This window comes from Capricornis sumatraensis, chromosome 10 (genome assembly GCF_032405125.1).
Source record: "Capricornis sumatraensis isolate serow.1 chromosome 10, serow.2, whole genome shotgun sequence".
In the NCBI taxonomy this organism is placed as follows: Eukaryota; Metazoa; Chordata; class Mammalia; order Artiodactyla; family Bovidae; genus Capricornis; species Capricornis sumatraensis.
In genome coordinates, this window is record NC_091078.1 from 80,796,583 (window position 1) to 80,821,613 (window position 25,031).

Here is a 25,031-nt window from a genome sequence, read left to right on the forward strand (position 1 = left end):
AACTACCACACAATTACACTCATTTCACATGCTAGCAAAGTAATGCTCAAAATCCTTCAAGCTAGGCTGCAACAGTATGTGAATGAAGAACTTCCAGATGTACAAGCTGGATTTAGAAAAGGTAGAAGAACCACAGATCAAATTGCCAACATCCGTTGGTCATAGAAAAAGAGAATTCCAGGACATCTATTTCAGACTATGCTAAAGCCTTTGACTGCAAAGATCACAATAAACTGAAAATTCTTCAAGAGATGGGAATACCAGACCACCTGACCTGCCTCCTGAGAAATCTGTATGCAGGTAAGGAAGCAACAGTTAGAACTGGACATGGAACAACAGACTGGTTCCAAATTAGGAAAGGAGTACGTCAAGCCTGTATATGTCACCCTGCTTATTTAACTTGTCTGCAGAGTGCATCATGCGAAATGCCAGGGTGGATGAAGCACAAGCTGGAATCAAGATTGCCGGGAGAAATATCAATAACCTCAGACAGGTAAATGAAATCACCCTAATGGCAGCAACGGAAAAGGAACTGAAGAGCCTGTTGATGAGGGTGAAAGAGGAGAGTGAAAAGTCTGGCTTAAAGCTCAACATTCAAAAAACAAAGATCATGGCATCTGGTCCCATCACTTCATGGCAAATAGATGGGGAAACAGTGGAAACAGTGAGAGACTTTATCTTCTTGGGCTCCAAAATCACTGTGGACGATGACTGCAGCCATGAAATTAAAAGACGCTTGCTCCTTGGAAGAAGAGCTATGACAATCCTAGACAGCATATTAAAAAGCAGAGACATTACTTTGCTAACAAAGGCCGATAGTGTCAAAGCTATGCTTTTTCCAGTAGTCATGTATGGATGTGAGAACTGGACAATAAAAATGCCAAAAGAATGGAATGCTCAAGTGGCCAAAGAATGGAAGCCTTCAAACTGTTGTCTGGAGAAGACCCTTGAGAGTCCCTTGCACAGCAAGCAGATCAACCCAGTCAGGAAATCAAACCTGAATCCTCACTGGAAGGACTGATGCTGAAGCTGAAGCGCTAATATTTTTTGGCTACCTGACGCAAAGAGCCAACTCACGGGAAAAGACTCTGATGCTGGGAAAGAATGAAGGCAGGAGGAGAAGGGGACGACAGAGGATGAGATGGCTAGATGGCATCAACTCAATGGACATGAGTTTGAGCAGGCTCCAGGAATTGGTGAAGGACAGGGAAGCCTGGCGTGCTGGAGTCCATGGGGTCGCAAAGAGCCGGACACGACTGAGCGACTGAAGAACAACAATATTAGAGAGGAATTAAACTGGGCAGTCTGTAGTGAAAAGAATGGACTAGCATCCTTCATAGAGAGGAGTAAGAGAAAAACAAGTAGCATATGTTACTGAACATAGAGGAAATTCAGGAAAATGGCACAGGCGAGCTATATGCAGGGCAGGAATACAGACGCAGATACAGCGAATGGACAGGCAGACACGAGTCGGGGGAGGGCAAGGCTGGGACGAACTGCAAGAGCAGCACGCACATGTGCACCACCACGCGTGAGACAAACGCTGCTGGCGCGCTGCCTCTCAATATACACACACACACATATACACTACCACACATGAGACAGACAGCTGCTGGCGAGCTGCCTCTAAATATACACACACACACATATACACCACCACACATGAGACAGCTGCTGGCGAGCTGCCTCTCAATACACACACACACATATACACCACCACACGTGAGACAAACGCTGCTGGCACGCTGCCTCTAAATATACACACACACACATATACACCACCACACGTGAGACAAACGCTGCTGGCGCGCTGCCTCTCAATACACACACACACACATATACACTACCACACACGAGACAGACAGCTGCTGGCGAGCTGCCTCTAAATATACACACACACACATATACACCACCACACGAGACAGCTGCTGGCGAGCTGCCTCTCAATATACACACACACACAGATATACCACCACGCGTGAGACAGACAGCTGCTGGCGAGCTGCCTCTAAATATACACACACACACATATACACCACCACACGTGAGACAGACGCTGCTGGCGCGCTGCCTCTCAATACACACACACACACACACATACACTACCACACATGAGACAGACAGCTGCTGGCGAGCTGCCTCTAAATATACACACACACACAGATATACCACCACGCGTGAGACAGATGCTGCTGGCGAGCTGCCTCTAAATATACACACACACATATACACTACCACACGTGAGACAAACACTGCTGGCGAGCTGCCTCTCAATATACACACACACATATACACTACCACACGTGAGACAGACAGCTGCTGGCGAGCTGCCTCTAAATATACACACACACACAGATATACCACCACGCGTGAGACAGATGCTGCTGGCGAGCTGCCTCTAAATATACATACACACACACAGATATACCACCGCGCGTGAGACAGATAGCTGCTGGCGAGCTGCCTCTAAATATACACACACACACATATACACTACCACACATGAGACAGACGCTGCTGGCGAGCTGCCTCTCAATATACACACACACACAGATATACCACCGCGCATGAGACAGACAGCTGCTGGCGAGCTGCCTCTAAATATACACACACACACATATACACTACCACACGTGAGACAGACAGCTGCTGGCAAGCTGCCTCTAAATATACACACACACACATATACACCACCACACGTGAGACAGATGCTGCTGGTGAGCTGCCTCTCAATATACACACACACACAGATATACCATCGCACATGAGACAGACAGCTGCTGGCGAGCTGCCTCTCAATATACACACACACACACAGATACACCACCACGCGTGAGACAGATGGTGCTGGCGAGCTGCCTCTAAATATACACACACACACATATACACTACCACGCGTGAGACAGATGCTGCTGGCGAGCTGCCTCTAAATATACACACACACAGAGATATACCACTGCGCGTGAGACAGATGCTGCTGGTGAGCTGCCTCTCAATATACACACACACACAGATATACCATCGCACATGAGACAGACAGCTGCTGGCGAGCTGCCTCTCAATATACACACACACACAGATATACCACCGCGCGTGAGACAGATGGTGCTGGCGAGCTGCCTCTAAATATACACACACACACACATATACACCACCACGCGTGAGACAGATGCTGCTGGCGAGCTGCCTCTAAATATACACACACACACATATACACTACCACGCGTGAGACAGATGCTGCTGGCGAGCTGCCTCTAAATATACACACACACACATATACACTACCACGCGTGAGACAGATGCTGCTGGCGAGCTGCCTCTAAATATACACACACACAGAGATATACCACTGCGCGTGAGACAGACAGCTGCTGGCGAGCTGCCTCTCAATATACACACACACACAGATATGCCACCGCGCATGAGACAGACAGCTGCTGGCGAGCTGCCTCTCAATATACACACACACATATACACCACCACGCGTGAGACAGACAGCTGCTGGCGAGCTGCCTCTAAATATACACACACATACATATACACTACCACACGTGAGACAGACAGCTGCTGGTGAGCTGCCTCTCAATATACACACACACACAGATATACCATCGCACATGAGACAGACAGCTGCTGGCGAGCTGCCTCTCAATATACACACACACACAGATATACCACCACGCATGAGACAGACAGCTCCTGGCGCCCAGGGGCCCTACTCAGCACTCTGCGACGACCTCGAGGGGGGCTCAGAGGCCCATCGCTTAGTCACGGTGCTGTACGTCAGAAACTACCGCCACACTGTAAAGCGCCCATCCTCCTAATACACACATACACACACACAGCTAAACAACAGCTAACTTAGTACTACCTTCCTACTTCAACAATTCTCTACTGAAAATACACTTGGAAGACTGAAAAAGCTGCTACAGAAATGGAACAGACACCATGTAAGCAAACCAAGGCATCTATATCTCTGTCAGCTTTAACAGCGTTTCTTCAGTCAGACGGCTAACTATGTAACCTGCCTAACAAATTAGACGTATAAGAGTGCGCAGTGTCAGAGCGCCAACATTTCCTTCACCTAACTAACGAGATTGGTTACTTGGAAAGCATGTTTATTGAAATCACTGGACTAAGAGTAAAGCTAATCAAATAGATTTTTACTTGTGGCAGTAGATTAACTAAAAAGAGAAAGTTTGACCAAAAACAGCTTTCTAAAGATAGTCTTGCCACTAAGCAGAGTTTCTGGTATTTTTCTGTAAATGTTCTAATGTTTCCAAGTATAGATATCTGTGTGCTTTTGTAAAAAACATTTTCTCCAGAGCTCTTACAAGTACTGGAGACAGCATAAGGACCAAATCAGGAGAACAGCAACTTTTTATGTTTATCTTTTTTCAATTTTTGGCCACATTCCACAGCATACGGAACCTTAGGTTTGCCAACCAGGGATCAAACCAATGCCCCCTGTTTGGAAAGCAGAATCTTAATCACTGGATAGCCAGGGAAGTCACAACTTTTTACTTTAAAGGTGGCAAAATGTTTATTTTATCAGGCTAATGCCAATTTGGAGAAGGCAATGGCACCCCACTCCAGTACTCTTGCCTGGAAAATCCCATGGACGGAGGAGCCTGGTAGGCTACAGTCCATGGGGTCGCTAAGAGTTGGACACGACTGAGCGATTTCACTTTCACTTTTCACTTTCTTGCATTGGAGAAGGAAATGGCAACCCACTCCAGTGTTCTTGCCTGGAGAATCCCAGGGATGGGAGAGCCCGGTGGGCTGCCGTCTATGGGTCGCACAGAGTCAGACATGACTGAAGCGACTTAGCAGCAGCAATGCCAACTTGAACACTATAATTTGTCAAGTTTTCAGGAAACGGACACAAAATGTAAAATATCAATGGTCATTCTGGAAATGACTGAGAGGCATCTTCAGTTTCTGCTAGAACCTGCAAGGATTCCGCAGAGGTTACTCCAGGCAGACTTAAAGCGCTACAGATAACGCTGAGTTTGCACGTCAAGTGCATGTGCTCGGCTGCAGTCGTGGCAGACTCTCTGCGCCCCCATGCACTGCAGCTCACATGGCTCCTCTGACCATCAGATCTCCCAGGCAAGTACGCTCCTCCTCCAGGAGATCTTCCTGACCCAGGGGTCGAACCTGCGTCCCCTGCATCTCCTGCACTGGCAGGTGGATTATTTACCACTGAGCCACCTGGGAAGGCCTAAAATAGCTAGTAATAAAGCACAAATAATAAGGTGTGTATTACATGTCATACAGGAGAAGAAAAATCAGAGACACTATATAATTCATAAATTGAGCATTTACTCAATACCTACTAGGTTTCAGGCAATGTAGAGTCAGGGGGAAAAAAAACAGCAGTCCCCAGGTCTAATATTTGATGAGGGTACAATGAGGACAGAGGAGGTTATAAGAGGAAGAAGGCCTCACAGACGTGGCTGCTATAATCTAGGGAAGAAAAAAAAATGGTTGCCAAGGGGGGGCGGGGGGTGGGGAACCACTGGATCAAAATAGACCCAGATGGCTGAAGACACAATTTAAAAATAGAATCTCCAAAGATAAGCATAACTTTCCACTATCACCTAGGCAGAATAACTTAGCCTAGAAACATAAAAAGAAATCATTTTTTATTAGAAAAAGATACTAATAAATAAACAAAAAAATCTCTAGAACCAAAAGATTAAGATTCAAGTGAAAAACTTCCATGGCAAACACAGAGCATTGTAACAGGAACCACAGGAACTGCACTCACACAGAACTTACTATGCTCCAGGCACCAAACACTTTACACACATTAACTCACATAATCCTAACCACAATCTTCCAAAGTATTTGCCATTTAATCATTTCACAAACAAGGAAGTTGAAGCTCAGAGAAGTTAAGCACCTTACCAAAGTTTAAATAGGTAGTGACAGAGTTTATAAATGCTCCGACTTGCACCAATAGGTTAGAGGTGTCTTGAAAGCAAACAAAAGGTATCTATAAGACATTTCATAGCTCTATATACAGATGATAACTTTTACTAGAATGATAATCAGAATAACCAAGTGAATGAACAAACTGTCAATGTCAAAAATATGTGCTTTAAATAATATGAATTTTCTAATGCAGCTCAATATCAAAAAACAAACAAGCTGATCAGACAGTGGGGAGAAGATCTAAGCAGACTTTTCTCCAAGACGACATACAAATGGCCAAGAGGCCCATGAAAAGATGCTCTACATCACCAATTATTAAAGAAATGCAAATCCAAACCACGAGGTAGCAGCTCACACCAATCGGAATAGACATCATCAAAAAATCTACACATGCCTAAATGCTAGAGAGGGTGTGAAGAAAAGGGAACACTCTTACACTGTTGACAGGAATGCAAACTGACACGACCCCTGTGGAGAACAGTTCCTTAAAAAACTAACCACAGAACTACCACATGACCCAGCAATTCCACTCCTGGGCAGACATGCAGAGAAACTCCTAATTCCAAAGGACACACGCACCCCAATGTTCGCTGCAGCACTATTGACAACAGCCAGGACATGGAAGCACCCGAAGTGTCCATCGACAGAGGAATGGATGAAGACGTGGTAGATACATGCGGTGGGATGTCACTCAGCTACAAAAAGAGCAAAACTGTATTTGCAGAGATACCAATGGACCTAGAGTCTGTCATACAGAGTGAAGTCAGGAAGAGAAAAACTAACATCATATATTAACGCTTCTATGTGGAATCTAGAAAAATGGTACTGATACACCTACTTGCAAAGCAGAATAGAGACACAGACGGAGAGCACAAAAGTATGGACATCAAGGGGGTGAGGGGGTGGGACGGACTGGGAGAGTGGGGTTGACTGTGTCCACTACGATGTATTAAGTAGAACGTAAGGCCTGCTGTACAGCACAGGGGGGTGGGGGGGAGGTACAATCTGTTTATAGGACATATGTTAACCTTTAAACTTTAAAATGCATTCCAATATTCATTTTGTTGTTGTTTAGTTACTAGTCAGGCTCCTCTGCAACCCCATGGACTGCAGCCCACCAGACTCCTCTGTCTATGGGATTTCCCAAGCAAGAATACTGGAGTGGGCTGCTGTTCCCGTCTCCAGGGGATCTTCCCAGCCCAGGGATCAAACCCACATCTTGTATATTGGCAGGTGGGTTCTCTACCACTGAGTCACCAGGGAAGCCCCCAATATACATTGCTGCTAAGTCACTTCAGTCGTGTCCGACTCTGTGCGGCCCCATAGACGGCAGCCCACCAGGCTCCCCCATCCCTGGGATTCTCCAGGCAAGAACACTGGAGTGGGTTGCCATTTCCTTCTCCAATGCATGAAAGTGAAAAGTGAAAGTGAAGTCGCTCAGTTGTGTCCAACTCTTAGCGACCCCAAGGACTGTAGCCTACCAGGCTCCTCTGTCCATGGGATTTTCCAGGCAAGAGTACTGGAGTGGGGTGCCACTGCCTTCTCCACCAATACACATTCAGTTCAGTTCAGTTGCTCAATCATGTCCGACTCTTTGTGACCCCATGAACCACAGCACGCCAGGCCTCCCTGTCCATCACCAACTCCCGGAGTTCACCCAAACTCATGTTCATCGAGTCAGTGATGCCATCCAGCCATCTCATCCTCTGTCGTCCCCTTCTCCTCCTGCCCCCAATCCCTCCCAGCATCAAAGTCTTTTCCAATGAGTCAACTCTTCGCATGAGGTGACCAAAGTACTGGAGTTTCAGCTTTAGCATCAGTCCTTCCAATGAACATCCAGGACTGAACTCCTTTAGGATGGACTGGTTGTATCTCCTTACAGTCCAAGGGACTCTCAAGAGTCTTCTCCAACACCACAGTTCAAAAGCATCAATTCTTTGGCACTCAGCTTTCTCCACAGTCCAACTCTCACATCCATACATGACCACTGGAAAAACCATAGCCTTGACTAGACGGACCTTTGTTGGTAAAGTAATGTCTCTACTTTTCAATATGCTATATAGGTTGGTCATAACTTTCCTTCCAAGGAGTAAGTGTCTTTTAATTTCATGGCTGCAATCACCATCTGCAGTGATTTTGGAGCCCAGAGAAATAAAGTCTGACACTGTTTCCCCATCTATTTCCCATGAAGTGATGGGACCAGATGCCATGATCTTCATTTTCTGAATGTTGAGCTTTAAGACAACTTTTTCACTCTCCTCTTTCACTTTCATCAAGAGGCTTAGGTACGGACAAATACTGTTTGATTCCACTTACGTGAGGTACCTAGAATAGTCAAATGCATAGCCAGGAAGTACACTCATAGATGCTGGGGATAGGGGTGGGGGTGGGGAGTAATTAATGGGACCACTTCAGGTTAGGAAGGTGAAAAATTCAGGAGATGGATGGTGAAAGTTGTACAACAATATGAATGTACTTAAGTGCCACTGAACTGTACAGCTAAATATGGTTAATACAGTATGTTTTCTATTATGTGAATTTTACCATAATAAAAAAAATGTTTCATTATGCGTGATTTTTTAGAATAAAGAATTAAGTGAATAAAAGAATACTGACACTAAGCTAAAGAGAAAAGTGCTGTGGGGGCTTCCCTGCTGACGTAGTGGTAAAGAATCCACCTGCCAAGGCAGGAGATGCGGGTCCGATCCCTGGGCTGGGAAGATCCCATATGCCAGAGCAACTAAGCCCGTGCTCTAGAGCCCGGGAGTCACAGCTGCTGAAGCCTGTGTGCTCTAGAGCCCACGACTCACAGCAAGTCGCCACAGTGAGAAGTCCACGCAGCACAGCTTGAGAGCAGCCGCCACTTGCCGCAACTAGAGGAAGCCTGCGCGGTAACGGAGGTCCAGCACAGCCAAAGAGAAGTAAATAAATCTCCACCACAAAAAGCCACGTGGCGTTTACAAATCATTTATCTGAGAGCAACTTTAAGTTCCTTAAGCTACAAGAATAACAATAAGAACCTGGCTGGTAAAAAGTACTATATATGAATTATTAAAGCATCTGAAATTACTTATTTGTTATGGAGGAACTAGAGGGTCATGCAGAGAAGGCGATGGCGCCCCACCCCAGTGCTCTCGCCTGGAGAATCCCATGGCCAGAGGAGCCTGGTGGGCTGCGGTCCATGCGGGCGCTGAGAGTCGGACACGACTGAGCGACTTCACTTTCACTTTTCACTTTCCTGCATTGGAGAAGGCAATGGCACCGCACTCCAGTATTGTTGCCTGGAGAATCCCAGGGACGCGGGAGCCTGGTGGGCTGCCGTCTATGGGGTCACACAGAGTCGGACACGACTGAAGTGACTTAGCACCAGCGGCAGCAGAGGGTCATGAGCAATAAAAAACTGACTGGAAGGACAGGACAGATTACTCGCAGGAAGTGTAGCATTATTGTTTATGAACTTTGAATACTTTAATAGTAGTGGAAAATGGAATAAAAACGTAGTGTCAGCCAACAGTAGGAATGACTGACTGACAGTATTACTGGCCACTTCCTGAGTACCTCGAAACTATGCAAAGACTTCACATTTCTCACTTGATTTTGAAAGGTGTGTATTAGTATCCATAAACACAGGTGCAGGGTGGTGCAAACCAATGTCAAGTAAGTTGCCTGAGGTCAGACAGAAAGTGGGGGAGCTGAACCTGGTTGTTCTGGTTCCCTCAGAGCCATGTGTCTTGCAGACAGAACAGTATATAAACAACATTTGTACGCTTCCTTGATACACAGCTCACCGTCTAGAGAAGCTACCACAGGCAAGTTATTATAGTTTGATGTCAATAAAATTTAGTTAAATAATGTGGGTTTGTAATGGAGAATTCTTTTTAAAGACCTCAACATCAAAATTTTTAATTGCCCTAATTTCTAAACATAAGTAAGCATTTCCATTGCCACTGAGGTCTAATGACGACTCCTGTAAAGGCACAGAGAGGGGCCCAAATATGAAAACCACAGTGGTGGTGTCTCAAATGAGATGACAAAGCTTGAGACCCTAAATGAATAAACCTAAGTGAGACTTGTGAAAACCAAGCAGCCATGCTTTACTTGCTGTTTGCTTATTTATCAAAATTCAAACTCCTGCTTCCATTTTCTATTATATAGGGACTTCACTGGTGGTCCAGTGGTTAAGAATCTGCCTGACACTGAAGGGGACAATGGGTTCGATTTTACTAAAAATCCTAATCGGCAACTCTTGACTTTGTGGGTGATCTGGACACAAAATATTTTGCTCGTATTTTCAAGTGCTTCTTTCCATGTTGGCATGCTGTATTTAGTTTAGGGAACAAGTTTAGTGTGGTAAAATCATACAGGATCTTTTTACTGTTATCATTCCCTTCTCAACCTTCACAGGAATCTGCGTTCTGATCAAGCATGTCTGTGCAGACACCAGATGGTCCAGCCTCACGAAACAGAGGGCAGGAGGAGAAGGGGACAACACAGGTGAGATGGCTGGATGGCATCACCGACTCAATGGACATGAGGTTGAGCAAGCTCCAGGAGACAGTGAAGGACAGGGAAGCCTGGTGTGCTACAGTCCATGGGTCACCCAGAGTCGGACGTAACTGGGTGACTGAACAACAGCAACGTGAAATGGGGGCAGTGGAGACCCTGAGCACAAGCACCCTTCACATTACTGTCATTTCATTCGTATTACCAAAGGTTTGGAAGAAGCTTGAGGGTGGGGTGATAATACATATTTAACTATCGTTAAAATACCAATCAACAACAATAAACATGTTATTACCTATAAATTTGAATAAAATATCATTTTTATAAAGCACTGTCTATTTACAAGACATAAAATGTACTGTTTTATACACTGTAGTATAACGGAAATGATAATTCAATGGCCCCTGATTTCTTCTGCAAAGCTATGATTTCATCTTAGAAAATCAGCAGCATAATGTGAAAATCTCACATACACAAACTGAGTTTATTTTCAGGTTGCTTCAAATGTTGCATCTGAGTTAAAGCTTGCAGTTTCCTCCAGTTACTGAGTTGCAACTTCATAACACCTTGTGGCTAGAAGCACAACTACTTAGACCTGATAGCATTGTTAACAATCGTCTACACTGCACTTACATATTCAGACACCAGAACAAATGTGACATTCTTACAGGAAATTTTATATCCTTTCACAATCCATGTACTGTTTGGCTAAGGTTCAGTAAGAGTACATCTGTACATTATGGCTCTGATTGTACTTCTAAAAGAAACTAATTATAAATAAAACAGTTCGTGTATACAGCTATCCAACTTTGCACTGACCCTGAAAAAGAATGCTAACCTCCAAACAATTAGTAAATAGCTGTGAACACCTGCTGTGTAAAAGACATAACTATAAAGAATATAAACATAAATGATCAGAAGACAAAGTTTCTTCCTCCAAAATGCAGTTAAAACACAAGCTCAAAACATGTGGTCTGGCTCCACTCATCCCCATAAACCATCTGTCCCCCGCCCCATCTCATGTCAGTCTCTGAGAGCCGAATCTTTCCTGAATGAACACTGTTAAACCCTTGCCCAAGTACAGCATAACCAGGAATGCTGCGGGTGGTGGTGGTACTGGTTTAATAAATATGGTAGCCATATTTATATTATCAAGTCAAACAACTAACACAATTTGTACAAACACCTGAAATAAGCTGATTTAATAATACAACCTCAACTTCTAAACCTATGAAACAGCAATAACATTATTAAAGACATCATGCACTATGTGCAAAATTATGTGTAAAATGATTAAGAACATCAACTCAGAATATTACTCGGCCATAAAAAGGAACAAAACTGTGCCATTTGCAGAGATGTAGATGGACCTGGAGGCTGTCATACACAGTGAAGTCAGAAATAGAAAGACAAATCATATATTAACGCATACGGGCAGGATCCAGAAAACGGTACAGGTGTTTCTGCAAAGCAGAAAGAGAGACACAGATGTAGAGAACACATGTCTGAACACCAAGTGGTGAAAGGTGGGGTGGGATGAACTGTGAGACTGGGAATGACGTATGTACACTACCACGTATCAAACAGGTAACCAATGAGAGAGCCTGCGGTACAGCACAGGGCAACTTCACTCAGTGTTCTGCGGGGACCTAAATGGGAAGGCCATTCAAAAACCAGGGGACATATGCAAACATACAGCTGGCTCACTCTGCTGTACAGCAGAAACTAACACAACTCTGCAAAGCAACTACATTCCAATTAAAACAGTTTTTTAAAGGACACCAATTCTGGAATCAGACGGTCTGGGTTCAAATCCCGGATGTACCCTTAACACTTGAGTATTACTGAGGCCTTGGTCAAAGCACTCCAACTCTCCTTCAGTTTCCACATCTGTGAAATGAAGACGGTAACAGCACCCAAAAGCCTTTCCCAGTAGCTCAGTCGGTAAAGAACCTGCCTGCAATGCAGGAGACCCTGGTTCGATTCCTGGGCTGGGAAGATCCCCTGGAGAAGGGACAGGGCTACCCACTCCAGTATTCTTGGGTTTCCCTGGTGGTTCACGCCTGTAATGTGGGAAACCTGGGTTTGATCCCTGGGTTGGGAAGATCCCCTGGAGGAGGGTATGGCAACCCACTCCAGTATCCTTGCCTGGAGAATCCGATGGACAGAGGAGCCTGGCAGGGGCTACATTTAGTCACAAAGAATCGTACACAACTGAGTGACTAGGCACAAGGGACTAAGCACACAAGAACGGCCCCCACCTCACGGAACCACCATGAAGATTCACAAGAGATGATCCACAGAGCCAGATACGCGCAGTCAGATATGCAGATGCCACTACTCTAGTGGCAGAAAGTGAGGAGCAACTAAAGAGCCTCTTGATGAGGGTGAAAGAAGACAGTGAAAAATCTGGCTTCAAACTCAGCATTCAAAAAACAAAGATCACGGCATCTGCTCCCGCCAATTCACGGCAAACAGATGGGGAAACAATGGAAACAGTGTCAGACTTTATTTTTTTGCACTCCAAAATCACTCTGGACAGTGACTGCACCCATGAAATTAAAAGACACTTGCTCCTTGGAAGAAAAGCTATGACCAACCTAGACAGCATATTAAAAAGCAGAGACATCACTTGGCCGACAAAGGTATGTATAGTCAAAGCTACAGTTTTTCCAGTAGTCATGTATGGATGTGGGAGTTGGACCATAAAGAAAGCTGAGCACCAAAGAACTGATGCTTTCAAATCCCACAACCCATGCGGCAGAACCAAAAAAAAAAAGTTATATACTATACAATCCCATTTTTATAAAACTCTAGAAAAAGCAAACTAATCTGCAGTGACACAGAGAAGATCAGTGTTTGCTGCCCCATGGGGCAGGGGAAAAATAAAAGTGGGAAGAGGTTTCAGAGAAACATGAGTAAATTCTGAGAGGGCAATGGATATGCTCATTTTTTTCCTTATAAAGTTTCATAGATAGAAAAATACGTCAAAATTCATCATGGTGCTAGAAAAGACTCTTGAGAGTCCCCTGGAGAGCAAGGAGGTCAAACTAGTCAATCCTAAAGGAGATCAACCGTGACTATTCACTGGAAAGACTGATGCTGAAGCTCCAATACTTTGGCCACCTGATGCGGAGAGCTGACTCAGTAGAAAAGACCCTGATGCTGGGAAAGATTGAAGGCAGGAGGAGAAGGGGTTGACAGAGGATGAGATGGTTGGATGGAATAACCGATTCAATGGACGTGAGTTTGAGCAAACTCTGGGAGATGGTGAAGGACAGGAAAGCCTGGTGTGCTGCAGTCCACGGGGTCGCAAAGAGTCAGACACCACTGCGCGACTGAACAACAATCCATGGAAAGTGGCTACCACAGGGCTGGGCACACTGTAACTACGATAAATGCTAATTATCGTGACTATTCATGACTACTAGTAATTGTAGTAATAGACACAATGTTAACATGGTGAAAGGGTGCTGGGTGGAAAACCAAGGACCTGATTTGGGAGATGAAATACAATCTCTGAGACCCGGTTTCTCTGTGTTAGTGGGGATGACGACAAGCCCTGTTTTCCTGAGCTGTACGTCATGTGAATAAGAGGCTAAGGGATATACAGTATACCGCTTAGCACAATACCCACCCCGGCATGTAACATCTATTCTACACACAATGTGTTTCTTATAAGAATTGAAGTGACAATACGTGCTTAACTATTAAACTTATAAACTCATCATTTAACATAGCTTATAAACAAATTATTAAAATGCCAAGAAGGAAATAAACAGGTGCTGTGTTTATTGAGCAGGCAAGATGGGAAAGTCCTACTTTAAAGACGGGTGGACAGGGAAGGAAAGCCTCTCTGTGGTGACATGATCTGAGACCTAGGAAATGATCTGGACACCAAGAAAGCCCAGCGAAGAGCCAGAGTGAGGAGGGAAGGGATTTCCGTCAGCCCTCCAGATCACCACGGCCCCAGGCCCTAGGCACACAGTAGGCACCCAGGAACAAAGCGGAGAATGGATAACGAACGCTTCTGGCAGAGAGCACAATGCACGTAAAGGCCCTCTGGTGAGGCGCGGCCTGGCAAGCCCAGACAGAGCAGAGGGAGGCCAGAGGGGCTGCGGGCGGGGCGCGCAGCAGGCGGGTGCTGGGGGAAGGTCAGCGAGGCAGGGGGCCCAGAGGACGTGGGACCCCGCCAGCCACAGCTGAGACTCTGCATTTTACTCTTCTTTCAAAGAGCTGTCACTGGAGGCTTTTAGCAGCGAGTGCTAAGATCTATTTCTGTAAAGGATCATCCTGGCTGTCGTGAAGACAGGATATTTTACAAAAGCACGAATACCATCAGGGAGACCCTCGGAGAGGCCAACGCAGCAGTTCAGACAGCAGGTTGAGTTAGAGACTAGGTCCCAACAGCAGCGTTGGTGATGGGCTGGGATGACGACGGAAAGAGAGAACCATGGAGTCATTCTCAAGTTTCTGCTTTGGCAAGGAACAGACATTTGTGCTATTTTACTGAGCATGGGACATCTAGGAAGGAACAGGCTGGGGAAAAGGGGAATACAAACCAAGTGTTGTATTCTGAACCGCTTCCCCTGAGACACCTTGACAAGGATGTCCCCGAGGACACTGGTCATGTGAGGCTGTAACTCAGAGCAGGGGGTCCATGACAGAGCTGTCAACGTGCAAGTTATCCACACCGATATGGCATCCAAAGCCAAGAAACAAAGTAGAATGGCATGCTTTGGCCATTTGCTGGGTAATAGAACCATGTCACCTAGCTCACTTCTCCTCCTGTTGGGCTGCCGGAGAGTTCCAAAGTCAACATAAACCTTCAAGGAAAATTATTTGTGCAGGGATTCTAGATATGATGATTGAGCCCCTTTACTTCCCCTTCTCTTTATGGTTGTTGTTTTGTAAGTCTTTATTAAATTTCTTACAGCACTGCTTGTTTTATGTTCTGTTTTTCTGGCCACAAGGCATGTGGGATCTTAGCTCACCGACCAGGGATCAAACCTGCATCCCTTGCGTTGGAAGCGGAAGTCTTAACCACTGAACCACCAGGGAAATCCATCTTTATGTGGTTTAGTCTTTCATCTAAATCTTTGCTGTAAGTATGTGAACTATAAAAAAATCAAGAAAATCTAAGAAACGAGGTAGTGCAGTGATATGATTCGGGGAGTCAGAAGGGCTGCCCCCCCACACTGCCTTTGGTGGGTCAGTCATAGACACCTGGCCACGGGGTTATCTGTGAGTGTGCACTTCTCTGACAGACTACAAGCTCCTCAAGGGCATCAGGCACACCTGACTCATCTTGAACCACTGTGAAAGGGCACAGTGTCGCGCTCACAGGAGGCAGGCATGGACACTAATGGCATCAGTCACTTTTCTATCCATGGAAGGGGCTGGGGCCTTATGAGAAGGCACCACGGCTCACCTCTAAGACATTTTATACACAACACAGCACATGATTAAACACCAGTCAGCAATACAGACAGATGTTAGATATACGGATAAGTCTTCAGGGTCTGGCTTGGAAGACTTCAGGCTGGAGAAAAACAACTGAGCTGGCTTTAAAAGACGCATATGCATTTATCTGTGAAAAGGCATTTCAGAGAGAAGCCAAAGAAAAGGGGCGTAAGGAGCCTATTCTGGTTAGAAGGAAAGGAAGGCAGGGAGGAAGAGCAAAAAAAGAAAAAAACTACTGGGGAAGGGAGCTGTAGAAACCAATTAAGGACACAAGGTGGATATCCTTGAGTGCCAACAACTTCATGTTTTAGAATTTTAGAAAGTTACACATTCCTGGGAACTTCAAAGAGACGTTTAAGGAAGATCACACAAATTCAGTGTGTAGAATATCGATCAGAGTGTTAACTTAGTTCAGGCACAAATTAGTAAGAATCTGATAAAAACAAAGGATACCACAGGTTCCAAAAAATCTTAGTGAACACAACTTGGTGAGTGATATAGAACCCGAGAATCAGATTTAATCTGGGATTTGAGACTAAGGGGTCAGGAGAATAGCAGTATGATTAACAGAAATCAAGGAGACAGGGAGAAGTGATTTTAGAAGGTGATTCCATCAGTTTTAGGCAGAATAAGTTTAAGGTGATGGTGGCTAGACCCTATCTCGGATTCCCACTACGTTACAGCATAATGTGCACACAATGTGCCAAAGTCCTTGCTGAGAAAAATCTTCCTGAGCAGTATTTCTCCCTAAACATAACAGAAAGAAACTCCTGCATATAATACAGTGTCTCCATGGCTGCAGAAGCAAGTTTTACTTGATAAAAATCATAAATACAAAAATAAAAGAATGCCAAAAATTACCTACTTCTACAAAGCACTATGATTTCACATTTTATCTATGTAAAAAAAAAAATTATATATGAGAAGATGCTGAACATTTTTTAGCCCTGAGAAAAATGCAAATCAAAACTGCAACGAGGGAACCGCCCTGGTGGTACAGTGGATAAGAATCGTCCACCAACACAGGGGACACGGGTTCAATCCCTGACCTGAGAAGATTACACAGCCAACGGGCAGCTAAGCCCGTGTGCCTCAGCCACTCAAGCTGGTGCACCAAGAGTCTGTGCTTCCACAGAGAAGTCACCACGATGAGAAGCCCTTGCATCGCAGCAAAGGGGCGCCCCGCACACCGAAGCTCCAGCCCAACCGAAATAAACAAAACCTGCAATGAGGAATTCCCCACCAGTCCAGAGGGTAGGGCTCTGCACTTCCACTAAGGGGGCATGGATTCTATCCCTACTCAGGAAACTAAGATCCCACATGCAGAGTGGTGTGGCAACAATCAAAAACAAACACAAACAAAAACCTGCCATAAAGACACCAGTACCCAACTATCAGAAAGGCCAAACTTTAATAATAAGCAATGGCATGGGTGGAGAGCAACAGGAACTCTCATACATTATTAGAAAAATGCGACAGCTACTTTGGAAAACACTGTGACAGTTTAATAACTTAACCTTATATTCTCTGTAAGATCCAGCAATCACACTTCTCAGTACTTAACCAAGAGAAACAAAAACATATGTCCATACAAAAATATCCTTATGCAAATATATATAGCAGCTTCATCCATAATCATCAAAAACTGAAAACAACTCAAAGGCGTATCAACTAGTAACTGGCTAAGCAAATTATAGTATATGCACACAAGGTATACTCATTGTCGAAAAGGAGCAAACTACAAGTACGGGATGAAACAGAAATGAATCTCAAAAGCATCACATTAAATGAAAGAAGCTAGGCACAAAATACTACACCATGTGTGATTCTATTTATATGAGATTCTGGAAAAGAGAAACCTACAAATATTCTATATCATGTTTAGGGTGGTACTCATTTGCCAAAACCTATAAAAACGTACACTTACAGAGGTTTCCTATATGAAGATTATACCTTAATACATCTGACTTGAAAATAAAAAAACCTTAGCATCTGAACACTGGCTCAAAGAAAAGTATTAAAGCCCAACATTGGAATCTATGATTACTCTGAAAAATTCTAGACATTTCTTAACTAGTTACCATACTACAAATGTCCTGAGTACTGAAAAGAAATAAGCCCCATGCGTTTTCCCTCTTTGGGCCTCAAACATTCCTAGGCAGAGACCGGGCCTGGGGATGTCAGTGAGTGTGCAGAAGCCACGTGAATGCTGGTTACTGAAACACTAATAAAGTGAGTCTTGTTTTCGGGACAGCTGTTGCTTCGTTGTTCTTTTGTCACACACAAAAAAAGAGAGCTGTTATGCTTATGGAATGTGACCTTCTCATTGGATGGCTGTTACATCACGCCTGGAAACACTGCCAGAGAAATTCATTTTCCCCGTGTGCCACACAGAAAACAGTAAAAGCAAAAACAAACAACCATGAAAGACCCCAAAACCCACGTTAAACGAACTGCATTACTCCTTAAAAATCAGACCACTTATAAGAAGTGTTTCTCAATACTAAATACTGAAGAGCTTATTTTTTATGAGTAACGTTTTGTCTCATTTTATTATCCTTAGTGTATGACCTTAACAGACTATTTTTCAGAGTCCAAATAACTGCTACACTTCCAAAGACATTTTCTTTGAGCATGCCATGATTATTAATGCTATACAGTAATGAGAGTTATTCCTTTATTTTTGGATTATCAAATGCCTACCTAGGTACTTTGCCATTTTACAGCTTGGTCATTTCTAAACCATTTTCATTTGCACAAAGGCTTTCAAATTTTTTTGATCATTATCCACAGTGAAAAATACATTTCACATTGCAAGCCAGGGCACAGACGTGTGCATATATGCACACACAACCCTGAAGTTTGACAAAATAAGACTTATTAACCTTACCTCACAAGATGCTATTATTTTCTATTTTACTGTTATCTTTAAAATGCTGGCAAACAAGCACACAAGTCACAGCATGGCCCACAATTTTCAAAATCACTGCACTAAAAGATGAAAAACAAATACAACATCTCTTCATGTTTTGAATAACGCCTTTCACACATTCATTTAGCTGGTTTTTTTAGACCTCGCGTGACATTCCTCACGGCTGACTCCCTGCACTCTGCTCCTCCCCAGTGAGGGTTCCTAAGCCTGGTGAGCACGGAAGACGGAAGACAGAAGGGACCTGCAGAAGCCAGGGCCCCCGCTGCGTCCCCTCCCGCCCACTGCTAGATTGGGGGGGGGGAGCGCAGGGCAGGGAGGTCGTGCCTCCGAGGCCTATAAATATTCAGAGCCTGGCTTTCCTTTCTTTTCCATTTACCCTTACTGATATTCCTTAACCTCTACACACACACAGCGAACAAAAATAAAACTAACTGGGTAAAAAAGGAGCTACAACACACAGGAAAGTCAAGTTTTCCTGAACATCTCAGGATTTCAGTTACGCCTGCCATATGCGTCTTCCCCATACACCAGAGATACCTGAACAAGTTCAAAACAAGTTTACTGGCATGTAAGTCCCACTCACCAAGTGTCTCCAACTCAATAATTTTGAGTTTTTAAATCAATAATCAATATAATATTCCAGTATTCCACGCTGAAACTAGTGGGTATTTATTATAATTAGACAGCGATTTTATATGAGGATCAGGAAACTTACTTTTAAGGACTCCCACAGGGGAAACTGGACCAATGAGAAAGGAATCTGAAGAGAAAAAAAAGAAAACCAAATAAATTAGTCCAGAAAGATCAGTTTGCTTAGCATGACTATATGAACTTATAATTATTATTCAGAAACATTATTTCATTTTAAATTTATATACATAAAAAAATTACCATTAAACAAATTTTTAAGTACAGAATTAACCAGTAACTGCTTGTAGAATCTACTGACTTTTTAAGCACAAGGGATATAAAATGATGCCTCTTAAAACTGAAATAGAAGTGCAATATGAAAGTCTGGCAACTGAAAAATAAACAAGAAAATAAATATTTTCCATCACAGGTAATAAAGCTTTAAAGACATGACATTTCTCCGCTTTAGAGTTCTAGCTGTCCACTCCTCAGCAGGCCAGGTGTCAGGGCTGGAGAGAAACTGGGAGAGGGAAAGAGAATGGGGCTGAGGCAGGACAGGAGGAGGAGTGGAGGAAAGGAGGGGAGAGCAGGAAAGAAAGGGGAGAGGGGAAAAGAGGAGGAGGGAGAGAGAAGGGATGGAGGGGGCGGAAGGAAGGAAAGCAGAGTGGATGGAGGGCCAGCGCAGCAGAGAGGGAGGAGGAGGCAGGCAGAGCCACTTGCAGGGGGAAGCTGAGAAGAGGGATCTGGGGCCAGAGCCCAGGCGTGGGAAGGAAGCAACGCTTCTCCGTGCTGGATGAGTGAGGGCTCTGAGCAGACAGGAGCAGAGGCGGCCTGAGAGCCTGATTTAGTCTCAAGCTTCATCAGGGGCAAGAGTCATCTCTAGCAATGAAGACAATCATGGCACTTAAAGACTTACAATCAGATGTGTATTGATAAGCTAGTTCCTGCCAAGCACGTTTCACATGCCAGGAACTGTGTCCATCAGCACTTCATAGTTCTGATTTCACTGAATCCTCACAACAACCCTGTGAGACAGGTATCATTACCATCCCCATTTTACAGATGAGGGATGGAGCTTCAGAGATGCTGTTTAACTTGCCCAAAGACAAAGTGTTAAGAAGTAAGAAGCCCAGACCATCTGACTACTAGTCTACCTAAAAGACATCCAAACTGGATTTATCTGCATATAAACTCACCTCCAGTATAATCCACGTGCTTTTAATTAAATCTTCTAAAATTCTAAAAAAAAAGGACCCCACCTTCATAATTCCTAAAATAAAAATACCTGAACTCCAGGGGACCCTCCCCAGTAGCCTAGGTAATCTGCACACACTGTGCACTGGTCCTGAGAAAGAGAGGATTCTGCTCAAGCAGACTACGGCCCCAGTACTGCTGCTCTGTGCCCAGGTCAGCTGCCCGTGAAGGGTGCATGTGGACTCTGACCAGTAGCGACAGGCACAGGGGTGGGTGTGTGGGTGTGTGCGTGTGCATGTGTGTGTGTAGACCACAGTGTTGAAGGGATTAATGAGTATTTATCTTCCCATGAATTAAGAGTGCTAACTTATTTCTAAAATATTTATATTTAATCAGAAATTAAGAGTCTAGCATCAGCTTCTTCCTCTGCTTGAAGAAATAATGGCCCTGGGCTTGACAGTGTCCACAGAAAGAAAGTCAGCCGTCCATTCAGGTAGGAAATGGCAGTGAGGAAAACAATAAAGATAAAAACGCCTGTGTCACTGAACTAAGTTGAGAAACAGAGTCTCAGAGAAGTCTGTCATCTCCATAATTAAGCAGCACGCCATCCTGTACATCAGAGTACCATAATAGGAGATAAATTCAGTTGAGGTTTTGTTACCAAAGCATGAAAGCATCTGACACTGTCCATTCTGACTCTAGAGTGCTATATTTTCAATTAAATTATCAAAACCCAAAAAAACTGACGGTACTTTTCTTTTTCTTTTTTTGGCTGTACTGCACACTTGGGGGATCTCAGTTCCCCAACCAGGGATCAACCCTGGGCCCCCTGCAATGGAAGTGTTGAGTGCAAACCACTGGACCACCATTTTTAAAAATTTATAGTATGTAACAAAATGCCAAAGAGGACTAAGAGTTAGTGGGATTACTGTTTTGGTTCAGTCGCTAAGTCTTGTCTGATTCTGTGACCCCCATGAACTGCAGCACACCAGGGTTCTCTGTCCATCACTATCTCAGAGCTTGCTCACACTCATGTCCATTGAGTCCGTGATGCCACCCAACCATCTCATTCTCTGTCGCCCCCTTCTCATGAATGGCAAACCACTTCAGTATTCTTGCCTTGAGAACTCCATGAAGAGTATGAAATGTGGGACTATAGATGATTTTAATTTTCTTCTTTGTGCTGTCTCCTCCCAAATGTAAATACATTATACTTTAACAAGAACATACATATGTCACAGTTATAAGATGAAAAACACCTTATAACTTATTGCAATGGTCCATGCTAGCTTTCCTCACTTCTTGATTAAAATTAACCCATAAAACTACATTGCATGTTATTGGCACTTTTTTGGTACTTAATAAAAATACCAGATTTTGAATACTACAGATGGACATTTTGCCCATTTTTCTCTATTAAGAGTTATTCATTAATTTGTTACTTCAATTTAAAGAAGTAATTCTGAAATCACACATTTGAAATGGCCAAAACTATTCCACAAAGTGTTTACTTCAAAAAGTCAGCCGACAGTAAATCCCAACTTTACTCTAAAACAAGATTAACTGACAGTCTCAGGTAATTAAATGCGCTGTAAATGCTTGAATAATTAAATGTATTTTTGACTTCTGGTAACGAAATATCCTTCATAAGATAAACTCCTGATGTGTGAAAATGTTTCAAACGTTCTTCAAGTCAAATTCATATTGAATGTGTCTTGTCATTTACAATATGAAGAAATAATGAAATGTGCTCCACACATGTTACAGTCGTACTGCCAGCAAACGGCTCCACAGCTCAGACAGACACTCCCAACTCTCCAGAACATGGGCCAGGCAGAACGCGGGTTCCCTCCCCAGGTCTGGTTTGCAGTTTCAAAACAACGACGTTTCTTCAAAACGTGGAATTTTAAACCCTAAACAGATGTAAGCTGTTATTCTAAACTGTTTTATAGATGAAGAAAATGAATAGCTGCACTCAGAGGTCTTGTATTCCAAAACACCACATACCCATTTTATCGCACCGAAAGTTACAAAAACGGCTCACTGTTGTGACCTTTTTAATGCCTCCATTTAAGATGTTTTGTTTGAATAAGGCTGTTAAGACCCAGGGCACTAATAAGTGAGCAGCAGTAAACCCAACGACCATCAAAGAGGCAGATGTAGGGTGGGGGGGAATCTGCTAGAATTCACCATGGATTCCACTGGTAATAAACACAGCAATAATTCTACACAAGAGTGCATGTAAGGGTTCCATGTGAAGCAGAGAAAGTGAAAGCTGAACGGTAAACAGGGAAAGGAAGTGTTGGGCATTACTAATGAAATAAAGAAGGTACAAAAATTACATTATGGGCACACTTTACCTATTACCAAGTGTTTCTACTAGAATTATCCTTGAAGCCAGTCAGTGCTGACAAATGCCTATAACCCTATAGTCCTGATCAAATAATGTGATTTACAATATAACTGAAGGAATATGAGGATATGATTTCTAAAGACTCATTTGCTCTAGAATTCTGTATCTCAATAATCTTCTAAATTATTAATAGAATATCAACATGTTAAAAAAAAAAAAAAGACCTGATTGTAAGCTGCAAAGAACACAATGGATTGTACAAGTGACCCAAAGGGGAGTCTCCTTTCTGTTGCAAGACAGTGTCTAAATTTCTGTGTTTGATTTCAGGTTTTCCATTCTAGTGTTGGCAAAGATAATAAGGCCAGTTCTCCCATTAAATATTCTGGCTTTTTCCACTCAAGCCCAGTGGTAACCAAGGACAAATGAATCTGAAGACCAGAAACTATTTTTCCCCAAAGTGACTAGTATTCTTTTATACAAAAAGAGAGAGAGACTCATTCAAATCTGGTCTGCCAGCATTTGACATACCAGCAAAGAATTCTAATAATACATATTGATTTTTTTTTAATTTAGCAACTATAATTCACTTACACACAACTATATAGAGAGAACAGAATGTATACCTAATAAAGGAAATTAACCTAAAAGTAGAAAAAATTGACTCACCCTTAAGGTCTATTAACCATACTAAAATTCTGGAAATATCTTTCCAAATACAGCACTAAGTGGACACAAGAGCAACAAAATCTAAATTAGGGAAGGAGATACAGTGAGCAGTTTGATTCTCAAGTAAAAGTTAATCTCAGAGGCAAGAGCACCAAGAGTATTGAAACTTGTGCAAATATACACTAAGCGAAACAGTGCGGCAGTGGCAACGACACAGACAGTGGAACAGGAGGAGAGTCCCGAATTAAACCCCTGCCTATGTGTTCAATGGTCTCTAACAACAGTGCCAGCACCGTTCAATGGGGAAAGACAACTTCCTCAAAGACTTCCCTGGTGGCTCAGTGGTAAAGAGTCTGCCTGCAATGAAGGAGATACAAGAGACATGAGTTTGATCCCTAGGCCAGGAAGGTCTCCTAGAGGAGAAAGTGGCAAGTCATTCAACTATTCTTGCCTGGGAAACCCCATGGACAGAGGAGCCTGGTGGGCTACAGTCCATGGCATCGCAAAGGTGTTGCAAACAGTTGGACACAACTGAGTGCAAACGCGCGCGTGCACACACACACATACACACACACAATGTTAGGAAAATGGATATACACATACAAAGGAATCGAGTTTGAGCCTTCCATTACACCACATACAGAAAGTAACTCAAAATGAATCAAAGGAAAAAAAAACAATAAAAGCTCTAAAGGCAGGACCTAAAACCGTGAAACTCCTACAAGAGGGAAAACCTTCCTGACATTAGCTTTGGCAATCCCTTCCTGAATATCACACCACTCCACAGGTAACGAAAGTAAGACCAGACCAACCAGACAAAACTAGACAAACAACTACGTTAAAATTTCAAATGTCGCATCAAAGGACAAAATCAACAGCTTGAAAAGGCAACCTATGAAACGGGAGGAAATATTTTCAAATCATCAATCCATTAACGGGTTAATGTTCAGAATACATAAACAACTTCTACAACTCAACAGGGACCAAAACACCCTATTTTTCAAATGGGCAAAGGATCTGACTAGACATTTCTACAAAAAGACATACAATCAGCCAGCAAGCATATGAAAAGATATTCAACATTACTAGTCATTAGGGAAAAGAGAAAAGCAAAATGACACCGTTCATTATGAAACTACTATGAAAGAAAGAGGGAACAGGAGAGAGGGAAAGAGGGAAGGAAGCAAACACGTGTGGACAAGGATGTGGGGAAACCAGAACCCACAGGCTGCAGGAACGTAAAACGGTGCCGTCACTCAGACAACAGTATGGAGGGTCCCGAAAAGACTAACAATAACGTCACCAAGTGATTCAGCAAGCCTACTTCTGGGGATATACACTAAAGAGGTG

General features: G+C 43.5%; 1 protein-coding gene across 3 annotated transcripts in view; it reads right to left on the minus strand.

Moving 5' to 3' along the window:
* SLC25A26 (solute carrier family 25 member 26) overlaps nt 1-25,031 on the minus strand; it is a 144,085-nt gene that overhangs the window by 16,510 nt on the left and 102,544 nt on the right. For 2 of the 3 annotated variants that reach the window (XM_068982511.1, XM_068982509.1), the window contains one exon: nt 19,554-19,598. The exons of the other annotated variant lie outside the window; for it this stretch is intronic. In XM_068982511.1, coding sequence (XP_068838612.1) covers nt 19,554-19,598 — 45 coding nt within the window. The remainder of the gene's footprint in view (nt 1-19,553; nt 19,599-25,031) is intronic. 3 annotated transcript variants of the gene reach the window in all.